This window comes from Callithrix jacchus, chromosome 6, assembly GCF_049354715.1.
Source record: "Callithrix jacchus isolate 240 chromosome 6, calJac240_pri, whole genome shotgun sequence".
Classification (NCBI taxonomy): domain Eukaryota; kingdom Metazoa; phylum Chordata; class Mammalia; order Primates; family Cebidae; genus Callithrix; species Callithrix jacchus.
The window spans coordinates 88,915,745-88,928,153 of record NC_133507.1 but is presented as its reverse complement, the minus strand read 5'-3'; the positions used below and the strand labels follow the sequence as shown (position 1 = coordinate 88,928,153).

At 35.0% G+C, this 12,409-nt stretch overlaps 1 protein-coding gene across 4 annotated transcripts in view; it reads right to left on the bottom strand.

Moving 5' to 3' along the window:
* Nucleotides 1-12,409, bottom strand: part of LRP1B (LDL receptor related protein 1B) — a 1,941,900-nt gene that overhangs the window by 1,249,286 nt on the left and 680,205 nt on the right. For all 4 annotated transcript variants that reach the window (XR_013518953.1, XM_078327882.1, XM_078327883.1 and 1 more), the window contains exon 3: nt 4,960-5,097. Coding sequence is in view for 3 of the 4 variants with exons in the window: in XM_078327882.1 (XP_078184008.1) it covers nt 4,960-5,097 (138 nt within the window). In the remaining variant the exon portion in view is untranslated. The remainder of the gene's footprint in view (nt 1-4,959; nt 5,098-12,409) is intronic.

Genomic DNA, 12,409 nt, shown 5'->3' with positions numbered 1-12,409 from the left:
TATCAGAAAAGAGAGTGTGTGTGTGTGTGTGTGTGTGTGTATCTGTGTGTGTGTCTGTGTGTGTATTTTGGGGGGGTGAGCTTTTCATATGTCAGAGAGTTTCACTCTCCAATCTGTTTTAGTAAAATCTTCACACAGGGCCGGGCACAGTGGCTCAAGTCTGTAATCCCAGCACTTTGAGAGGCCGAGGCGGGTGGATCACGAGGTCAAGATATCGAGACCATCCTGGTCAACATGGTGAAACCCCATCTCTACTAAAAATACAAAAAATTAGCTGGGCATGGTGGCGCGTGCCTGTAATCCCAGCTACTCAGGAGGCTGAGGCAGGAGAATTGCCTGAACCCAGGAGGCGGAGATTGCAGTGAGCCGAGATCGCGCCATCGCACTCCAGCCTGGATACAAGAGCGAAACTCCATCTCAAAAAAAAAAAAAAAAAAATCTTCACACAGGTTATCCTCTTAGATTTAAAAGGACATTAGAATGTTTGCTAGAAAACAATCTCATAGATTAAATAGTCACTTTCGCTAGTGACCTAAAAGGTATCATTCAAAGGACATTAGAATGTTTGCTAGAAAACAATCTCATAGATTAAATAGTCACTTTCGCTAGTGACTTAAAAGGTATCATTCTTCTTTGCAGTGACCTCAGAACTTTCCATATTCTTTTAACAGGGTAAGAGCAGATAATGCCACAGAGACTGTCATTCCCATGGACATTTAAATATATTACCACATGAGGGCCAGGTGCGGTGGCTCATGACTGTAATCCCAGCACTTTGGGTGGCAAGGTGGGTGGACCACTTGATACCAGGAGCTCCAGAGCAGCCTGGCCAACATGGCGAAAACCCGTCCCTACTCAAAATACAAAAATTAGCTGGTGGCACATGCCTGTAATCCCACCTACTTGGGAGGCTAAGACAGGAGAATCACTTAAACCTGGGAGAGGGAGGTTGCAGTGAGCTGAGATCATGCCACTGCACTCCAGCCTAAGCAACAGAGCAAGACTCTGTCTAAATAAATAAATAACTTACCACTTGGCACTGCTAAAGTGCTCGCCCCAGTTCCTGCACCTGTCTGTCTGCATGGTCCCCTTCCCATAAGGAACTTGAGTATGTGGTGGCTGAAGAGAGGAGCCACACTCCTGTCACACAACCTTGGAATAGGAGTCAGTGAACTCTCCTGTTTCATTAACATAATAAAAATGCCTTTAGACTGTCAAATATTAAAAGAGCGTTTTGACACATTTTAGTCCGTCTTGTTTTTATTTGTCAAAGTTGTTCACTTCTTCCTTCATTCTTTATATGGTTGTGTGCATTTCTATGGAAATATGCTGGATTGAGAGGCCTTGTGTTTTACAGAATGTATTTTCATCCCTCATAAAATTGTACAAGGTAATATTACCACCAATATGAACTATTGTGTACAGATCAACTTTTCAAAAATATAATATGGTGATTTTGAAAGTTTTTATTGTAAGACTTTTATAAGCGTATTTGTATATGCAAGTACCCCCATATACAAAAATCCATTATTCTTTCTTCGGATGGAGCCCAATTGTGGAGATGAAAATATCCGTTATAGAATATCATTTAATAATAGATATCTCTTCATTATCTTTACTAGAAAGATATTCATTTCTCTAGGAAAGATTCAGCGAACAATTCAGTTGATACAAAAACATTCCCAGGACCAGAACATCACCTCCAAAATGTTAACTTTTTCCCTTATTAGTTTTATAAAGGATATAAATATACCACCTAATATATTTTGGACATTTTTTAGAAAAGAGAAAGCACATCCATCTTTGAATCATGTCTAAGGCTTTAGGTATAATTACTTAAATTACAGCTGATGCTTAGAATGCAACAAAAAGGAAGCAATATAAGGAGAAGTGAATTAGACAGAATTGTTCTGACAATTCTGAGAAAATTCTGAGAAAAAAAAGAATTTCCAAACAGAAAGATAACGTTTGAATTAATCTGGTTTCTTGATTCATTGTATGTCTATGGTGGATAAGAAAATTCCTTAAAGACTTGATGGGGCTGGTTCCTAACTAACTCTCCAAGAAACAATATTTCATCAAGTATGACCACAAATTAGGAGGAAGGCTGAGGGTGAGAAAGTAGACTCAGTTTCTACAATGTACCTTTGCTTACAACCTGTCACCTTTTCACATTTAAACAGAAATCACATAAATGTTGCAAATCTTATACATTCCCCAGAGATTTAGGTTTTGTCCATGTGGCAGAGAAACTCTACCAGACCAAGCAGGTAAAATGATTTCTGAGTTTATTTTCTCAATGCAGAAATATTTTATTAAACCACTGATTCTAGGATGACTACATCTCTTTAGTCACCTTGATCTTATAATGCTATGTAGTATGCAAGGCCAGAGAAGTAAGTGAAAAACCTCCTACTGAAGTTAACTAGCAAGTAGAAATCAAATTTAGTTATTATTTCGAAGTCTGCCATAGGTCATAATGAATTGTTGCTTAGGTCTTTTAAAACACTTGATTTGGTTAAATGTAAAAATATTTAAGAGGACAAAATGGTACAATCAACCTCCTACTGGAAACTAAACCTCCTACTGGCAAAGAAAAAAAAAATGTTGTCACATGTGATACAAATAGAAAACTTGAAACACTTAAACAACGAAATTAGAACAGAAAAAAAAAAAGAGTGGAGCATAAACAACTATGTACTTGAAATTGATCTTAATCTAACATATGTCAATCTTTTCAAGGATCAAAATAAAAGCATTTTATCTTTGTTCAAATAAGATGTTTTCATTTGAAACTTCTGTTATGCTATTAACATATGCCCTCATATACGAGATTAAAAATCTGAATTTTGGCCGGGCGCGGTGGCTCAAACCTGTAATCCCAGCACTTTGGGAGGCTGAGGCGGGTGGATCACGAGGTCAAGAGATCGAGACCATCCTGGTCAACATGGTGAAACCCCGTCTCTACTAAAAATACAAAAAAATAGCTGGGCATGGTGGCACAAGCCTGTAATCCTAGCTACTCGGAAGGCTGAGGCAGGAGAATTGCCTGAACCCAGGAGGCGGAGATTGCGGTGAGCCGAGATCTCGCCATTGCACTCCAGCCTGGGTAACAAGAGTGAAACTCCGTCTCAAAAAAAAAAAAAAAAAAAAAAAAAATCTGAATTTTATCAGAAAACTCAGATATATTTTCATATGATCCTCAGCACCAAACTATGTTTATGATATTCAAGGGTGTATAACTACCTCTGAAGAAATATTTGAAAATGTTATGGCTTTGTTCTTTTAAAAGCTTAGTCATACATATCTATCTGAAAATTTAAAAGCCTAATTATAACTGAATTGAATAAAATTGCAATCCAGAAAATATAATTAATATCCAAAAAGAAAATTAAACTCTCTAACACGTATCACTTTATAATTTAGCACTTTACTTTCTTTTCATATAATTTTTTCATATACAATTATATAAAAGGCATCACAAAGCCTTGAAATAAAAATAAAATCTCTTATTCATTATTATTACATATGTATTACTAACTGCAACTAAGAATCTGCTGATTTTTTATGTAACTTTAAGGCTAAGAAAGGAAACCCAGGACAAAGAAGGACCCTTCACAAGATCTTTAAAATCCCAGTCAAAATTTATGCACAGAGAGTAATTGGACATCCCTTTAGAAAGACCTAGAGACCAGTTGATTTCTACAACTTACTTATGGTCTCTCAACATTCTTACATCTTCAGGTTATTGTTCTGAGATTTATGCTTTTTCTAATATCTCTCTCCATTTATGGTCTTGAATTCAGCTTACTTCACCTCAGACCTTGAAAACTGTCAACAAGCAAGACCTGTCAGGCCTCCAGACAGAATCTGTTTGGGCATGTTTTTGACTATAAGATGTTTTTTAAAAAATAATATCTGACTTTGAGCACTGTAAATGTATACATGTATGGAGCTCCTCCTGAACAACTGCAATTTCTGGTGACCTGGGACTTCTTCTGCATGACAGCAATTAGTCTGTGGGAAGCCATCCAGAAACCAGATATGTTATCTCCTGGTTTTTTTTATGCTTTCTTCTATTCATTAACATCTTACTGATCCCAAAAACGAAGGACAGGTTCTTATTGAAGTCTTAGTTTCAATATCCTTTGTGTTACACTCAGTCTATGAGAATCTGAGTTAGATTTCTAGTACAGTTGTTACTTTCCAGGCTCCATCTTGAAGCCTGATTCACTTGACTGCTACCTTGATTCTGTTTCCAAATCTGGGTCCTTACCTGGATCCTTGACTTTTTCCTGTGCTCTTATTTCTCTTTGTCTCATGTTTCATTCCCCCCGCCCTGCCCCCACTAGAACGTGCCAGTAGCAATTAACTTTTTACTAATTTTTAGATTTTAATTATTTATCCCTCATATCATTAATATATAGTTAATATTTTACCACTGTGGAATTTAGATGGTGATTTTTTAAAAGACAGAAAATTACAAGGAAGTTAATAGTCTAATATCATGGAAAAAATATGAAGGAAAAATTTCCCAGGGATACATTTTACTAAAATATTTGGTTGCTAAAACATTTCTTCAAATACTTTGTTTAAGCAAAGGTTGAGAGAAACAAGCTTGTAACACCATGTGATATCAATCTACAAAGACTTCCCATTTATCCTTTGCTCAAAATACTCTTTTATACGAACATGTAATTGTTTAAGAACCCAACTTCAAAGTCTGTGTGTGTGTGTGTGTGTGCGCGTGTGTGTGATGTGTTTCGTCTAATGGTGTTTTTGCTAAAACATACTTGCAGCTTTGAAATGCATATTAAATGTCAGGCAATAAAATTCATTCTTTCGTAATAACTGATATGCTTTTGGTTGAAAGAAAAGGCAGGTTACAGGTTCTCTTTGAACTTTCATTACTATGCAAAATTTAATATTTCAGTTGCATTGTTCTAAGAATGGACTCACCCTGGCAATGTACTCCTTCATCATACCCATCTGGGCAGTCGAAGACACCATTGCACAGCTGGGATAAATGAACACATTTGTTGGTACCAAGGCAAGCAATGTGATTCAAGGGGCACTTGATTTCTACCTCCTCAGGACCTGAAAAAATGTAAAAAGGGACAGAATTTTGTGTTAGCTTTGCTTTTTAAATGGTAAAACTATTACACACAAGAAATTACTAGCATAATTTTACAAAACAAAACTATAGAAAATACTGTAAGAGTGCTGCTCTTATTTTCAGAGGCATTGAAATTATCCTGTGTGATTAAACACTTAATTTTTAAAAACTGCATAGGAAGGGAAATACAAATTGTTTTCAAATAATGCATTAAAAACATAAATATTCTTTTCATTCATTAAATAGGTATGGATTTAAAATCTGAGGGTTGATTTGAGTCATTGCTTTATTTCAAATACTAGATAAGTTGGGCAAGTTACTTTGAATCTCAATTTCCTCAGCGGTGAAATATGGATAATGGTTCTTGGCAGGTCTCTTGTCAGGTCACATGAACAAAAATGTTTCAGTGGCATTGAAGTGAAGTTATGCCAATCTAAAGGTTATATTATTGTTAGTCTATTCTTTAATAATATGAAGAACAGTAAGTTATCAACATATTTGTATATGACTTCTATTGTTTAAAAATCTTTTACTGAGCAACTACGATGCAATACTAAATAGGAAGTGAAGAAAAGGGCATGCTCAATGAATTTGAACACCAGTGATCTCTACTTTGTGTAATCACCCTTTGTGTTTTTAAGATAAGCTTAAATCATAACATTGGGTCTTTTCTGGAAGTTTATTCATTCCAAATCTTTATCAAACATTTAATTTGCATGTTATTTTATCTGAATTTCAGGCTGCCAACTCCCAAATCCTATCTATACTTCTACAAGCACTCTCCAAATCCCTGTATGATTCCTAGTCTTATCCAGCTATCCCAAATCCAAAGTATAGTAATACCAATATGCCTACTATCATGTATTAATCTGACATAGATTATTGTACCAGCCTTGATTGTATAGACACACTTTAATCAGAACTCTGTTGAGTCCATGGGACATTAATTGATTTAATCAAATAATCGTTAGCTTTCTCATGTACAAAATAGAGCTATCAAATGAGCCTAAGTCATAGGGTTGTTGTGAATGTCAACAGTTATTGACTACAAAGCATTGAGCACTGCGATGGAGGCTGAGTAGGAATTCAACATGCATTAGTTACATAAATAAGTGCAACATAGCAGAGTGCCTAACAGACTCTGGAGACAGATTCCCAGGTCCAAATGCTGACCCCACTATTCATAAGCTGAGTGGTTTGGGCAAGTTATATATCAAGTCTGCTTTTCACAGGGTTGTGGTGAGGATTATATTAAAAGCTCTTTGAATACTGTCTGGCAAGCACTTAATAAGTGTTTTGTGTTATCATAGTTTAATAAAGAATGTTCTAAGAAGATAAGTTGCTTTATTTAATATCTGAAAACTATGTTTCTCTTGTAAGCCGCTTTCCCCTTCCTGAAAAAAAAAGCTCAAAAATTTCATGTTTTACCTTCTCTACTTAGTTGAGGCAAAATAATAATAATTAAAAGACCAATCTAACATATTTTAGGATATGCAAAATTATGAGAATTACAGAAGATTGCAATGTGATAAAATTAGAAAACAAACAAAAGGAAAAATATCTTACAAGCAAGAAAACAAACTAGAGTTGCCAAAAGTTAAATATAATTCTGAAATACTTTATCAAATAGGAATTATAGGTATAAATTATTTCATTTGATGCTAAAACAGCTTTCTCCAAATCTTTCATGTTTTGGGGGATATAAACAAATTTTTATAATGTAACTTTACTGGCTGAATTGTTTAATAGATTTCTCTGTAAATTTCATGTGTATATATGTAATTACTATTATACAAGGCTATTAAATGTCAAACACCTGTCACTCTAAATGCACAACTCATTTTTCTGTAACATGCTCCTGCAACTTGAGTATTAATATTTCTAAAGAAATACCTTTATTTCCATATATATGTATATATGTGCATATATATTAATAAAGTACAAATATACAAAATTGAATACAAATTACAGAAATAAAAGTAAATGAAAGAGTTCACTGAAAGTCTCTAGCTATTTAGTCATATTAACATAAATCCACTTAAAATGAATTTTAAATATGCATAAATTAATATTAAAAAGCTATAAACTTCTATGACCAAAATCATAAAGTAGCTTTTTTAAATTACTTGGCTGATTCATAACAATTTAAAAACATGCATCCTTGCATAAATTTCCAAGAAATGTTTAGGTCAGTTATTTACAACATCCTGTAAAATTTCTAAAAGTTACCCACAGAGAAAACATTTCATAAATCTGAGAGATTTTAGAAATGTTACAGTTAGAAAACAAAAATGACTCAGCAGTTCTTATAAGCAGCAAGACTTTTTAAAAAGTGATTAATGTATTGGCTCAAATGGAAGTATGATTTCTCACTGGTAAAATTGCCATGTTACTGAGGAACATGACAGTATGAGTGAAATACACATCTGGTCGCCAGAAGAAAGGCTCAGCTACTTACAAATGTTGAGAAAATAAAAAAAATTGTGTTTATCTTGCAAAAGCAACATATAGAATTATCAGATTATTCCTAGTGGTAATGTTTAGGGACATGAGGGAAATTAGTCTGGGAGAATTGAAGAGTTACTTGGTTTCTTTACAGACTAGCCACTGTAGTCTTTCTCATCTTTGATACACTCTTGTCTTGGTTGCTGGGACTACTGGGTAACCCTTGAGACAGCTGGATCATGGCCAGAAGAACTGTACCTTAACCAGTCCTTCCCAATTTTCATATCAACACACATTAAGACAATCATAATATTTGCAAGGTACACTGGAGCAAAGAGCAGAGAATATTTTTAGAAGTGGCCGCAGGCCCTGGTAATTAACCTCACAGTTGAGGGAATAAATATTTCAGACCTCTTTGACCAGTGCTAAGATGCTTCAGTTGGAAAACTGCTAAAACCAGTATTTTGTTGTTCTTTCTGGAAAATGGGGAGACAGGGCAGTTTGAGAAATTGCAATGCCTACCTCAAACAAAATTCTCCCAGAAGCCAGGCAATATGGATATTTAACTTACTGTTGCTTTGGGGAATAATCCATCCTTAATTCCCAGTGATCATTTCTGCAGTGAAAATATTTATATCCCATGAAGCTCCTTACAGATTCTGTCCATCCTGTAAATGGACAGAAGATCCAGTCTGACTACTGCTTTTACCCATTCACGAAGGTGAGAAGCGTGGGATAAAGGAGGTTTCATGAATTCCTGAGAGTATGGAAGTATTGCCTTCAATTAAATGATTAATCTCATGAAGACTTTCAGGTATTTGGACATTTCACAGCCAGAGATTATAAACTAAGCACAGCAAAAAGCATGGTTGGAGGCTCTCTGGTAAACCTGGCATTGCCTCTGTACTGACTGAATCATGAGGCATTGGGAAGGACCTAAGACAGGGACAAGGTGCCCAGGTAGTGAAGACAAATATCAAAATTGTACAAAGACACTTCAAATTTTTAGGAAGTATCGTAATCCTAGTGAGAATGTCACCTCAGCAGCTTTCAGCATTATGCATATTCAGAAAACATTCCCAGTCCCTTAAATCTAAATGTAGGTAGCCTAAGCAAGATAGCAAAATTTAAAACGTAATATCTTAAAAAAGAAAAATTCCCTCATTGAGTGACTTTAATTATATCAACACATGAGGCTAGTATTTATACTTTTATATTATGTATGGGCCTTGACCAATTAGTTGAAATAGGTTTCATCTCTTACACAAAACCTTATTTTACAAATAATGCTTCCAGGATAGTGTAAGAACAATGAGATTCATCTGTATACTACTGAATGCTTAAATTATTTTTAAGTATAGAGTAAATCTCTTACTGTGTACATTAATAGGGGATAATAAAGGACAAAAGTTTCATCAAATAACCCTTCTGATTAAAAAATTGAGATGGCATGTTTTGTGGAGAGGAAAACTTTTCTTCTACTTTAACGGCAGACACAAATAACGGCCCTTGTCACAGCATCATCATATCTTAGCAGAAACAGCATCACTCCTTCTTCCCCACAGCAAACATCTCTAGCTTGCATAGTATCATATCCCACTGTCTGGATCTTGTCCTGTCAAGAATTGCCTCTTGGTTTTCCCATTTATTTTCCCAATATTTCAAAGCACTTTGCCTGCAATCTCACTCACTCAACTTTCTTAACTTATACACAAGAAGAAGTTACTTTTGCTGTTAAAACTTTCCTTCAAGCAGTATCCTTTTTTGCCTACTGAAAACAATTTACCGTTAAACTTCTTTAGAACATAGACGGCACCTGCTGCATACCTACCCCCATATCACACGCCTCTGCTTTTAACATTCTGCTGAATTGCTCTCCAGGGCCTCTGTGGTCCTGGCCACAGTGAAGCCAGAGACATGCAAAGTCCTCCAAAGACTGTCTAGAATTCCTCCCTTTTAGAACATTGTCCACCATTCTTTCTCAGGCTTCTTATATTCTATTCACACCATTATTTTTGTCATTCCTCACAGCATTCCATGGACATACTGGACACATTTTACACATGCTTTTTCATAAAATCCCCTCCATCTTCTGCCTGGGAAACACACAATTATCCTACAACTATATACTGTCATCACTTTTCCTGAAACTTTTCTGACTTCTCCAAATTCTGTGGCAGGTTATAAGTTTGTTTATGATTATTTTTTCTAAGTATTTTTCTTCAAAATAAGACTGTGAGATATCTGATGTCATTGATTATTTCTCATCCATCTCACCCATGCAAACACCTAGCAGGCTACTTGACAGAATAGGTGCTTGGCATACTGTTGTTGAAGGAATGTACACTGCATTTTAACTCCTGGATGATTTCTATTTCCTCTGACATGATAGAAGTCACTCTTTTCCACCATTAACACATTCTCAGAGCAGTTTCTACAAATGCTACTTTCATCCCATGACTACTTTCAAAATTATAATGGTTCTCAATTGCTGATTACAACAAAACCAAACTCCTTGGCCTGAATCCATCATCTAATTGAAACTTCATTACCATTACTTACAACTAATTTTCAGTACGTAAACTCTACTTCATTCACTGCCATCTTTCACCTCCCCAAAATACACCAAACATATCCCCACTTCTGGATCTTTATGCAATACCCGCATTTGGCAGTAAACCTCTTTTTCCTTTGCCCAAGAAAATTCTTCAAGGCCAAGCTCAAACCTTGGCCTCTCCATAAAGTTTTCTTTGTGAAAAACAGCATAATACAGTGAAAAGCATGTAAGGTTTAGAGACCAAAACTTGAATCTGACTTTTAATAGCTATTTGCTTGTCTAAACTCACATCAAGTACTTAACCTCACCGAGACTCTTCCTTCCTATTTGCAAAATAGAGATTTCTGCCTGACAGTATTGTCATAAGAAACAAATGAAATCATGGTTGGGACACACTAGGCAAAGGGGAGTTTTCTGTGAATGTAATTGCTCCCACTTTGTTCTATGAACTCTTACAGACATTGTCTATATCATACTATTTTGACACATACTTCATTGTACAGTTTATAAACTGTATCATATATGCACGGTTGCATATATCTCTTGAGGCCCAAGGACTTACATTTATTTGTTTTTTCCCACTCTATTCTACAATATTGGGTAGCATAATGTAGCAATAAAAACATACTGATTTATTGTTGATATAAGATCAAGTAAAAAATACATTGGTATGTAAAGCTACGACCAAATTTGATATGTAAAACATAAGATGTCCTCAAAATTCAGAAATTTAAAATTATTCAGTTTTGTATTTCCTCTGATTATCCCTGCCTAGTCATTCTAAAAACAGAACTTCGGTGGTATTATTTTTAATTATTTGAAATTTTTTTCAAATAGCCTAGAACTAATTCCAAAACACTGAGGGATATAAGGATTATTTCTACTGAAGTAATTGATTACTTCTTTTGGCACAAAAACAGCTCACTGAAGCCCTGAACTCCCTGGCTCAAGGTATCCTCTTGCCTCAGTTTCCCAAGTGCCTAGGATTACAAGTACGTGTCACCAAACCTGGCTAATTCTTTTATTTTTTTTACACAGACAGGGTCTTGCCATGTTGCCCAGGCTGGTCTCAAACTCCTGGACTTCAGCAGTCCTGGGATTATAAGCACAATCCTAAAAGTACCTAGCAGCTTTTAAATATTTAATACTGTGAAATTTTCTTCCTTATTAAGTATAAGATTCTATAATTTCTACAAATTTGTGACAAGTGCCTTAAAAATTAACTTTCCTGGAATTATTTAAGAACAAACTTTTAGTGTCATTATGACTAAGTTATATATTAAGATTTCTAGAGTACCATTAACCTGATTACAAGTGTGTTCTTGTGGGTTTTTTTTTTTTAATAGGATTTTGTTCTGTTGCCTAGGCTGGACTGCAGTGGCGCGATAACGGCTCCTTTAACCTTAACCTACTGGGCAGAAGCAAACCTTCCACCTCAACCTCCCATGATGCTTGGCTTTTTGTGTGTGTGGAGGATGGGGGCAGGTTCAGAGACAGAATTTTGCCACCTTGTCCAGGCTCATCTCGAACTCTTGAGCTGAAGCAATCTACCTGGCTTCACCTCCAAAAATGCTGGAATTACGGGCATGAGCCAACACACCTTGCCCTCTTTTATTAAGAATGCTTTTCACACTCAATTAGATCCATTTTCTTGGATATATTACAAACTATCATCTTTAGTATTTTCAGGTGGAAAGGTAATTTTTATGTAGTTATTATAAGAGTATGAAAAAATTGCATTATAATATCTATTATAATTACCATAGCTGAGAATTCAAAATAGTTATAGCAATGTAGACCATTTATAAGACTATCAAGAATGTGAACAACATCATTTACTCAATGTTGTTTGGGAAAATTATTATATAATATAAAGATAGTTAATATTATATTTCTGCTTAATACTAAACATAATATCAAATCACATAATATCTTTACAGAAGCATACAACTTTTCTAGAACTGTGTTTATTTCATAAGATCCTATTCTTATTTTAAAATACAACTTACTTTTATGTCTGAGCTATTTTACCTGACAAACTTATACTGTAAGTGCATTAAATAAAACAAATTTATAGTGTTTCAAATAAAATTAAAATTGGATTTATGAGTTTCAACTTCCAAATAAAATAATATTAATTGAATAATTTTTAATCTGTATGATTACACTTGAGGATGCAAGAATATAAATAAGAACCTCTAACAATTCATGTGCACTCAATGCTAATAGTAACTCACTCAAATCATGTAATTTCTCTGTAAAATGGATTCCAGTAATGGCTTTTGTGTTTA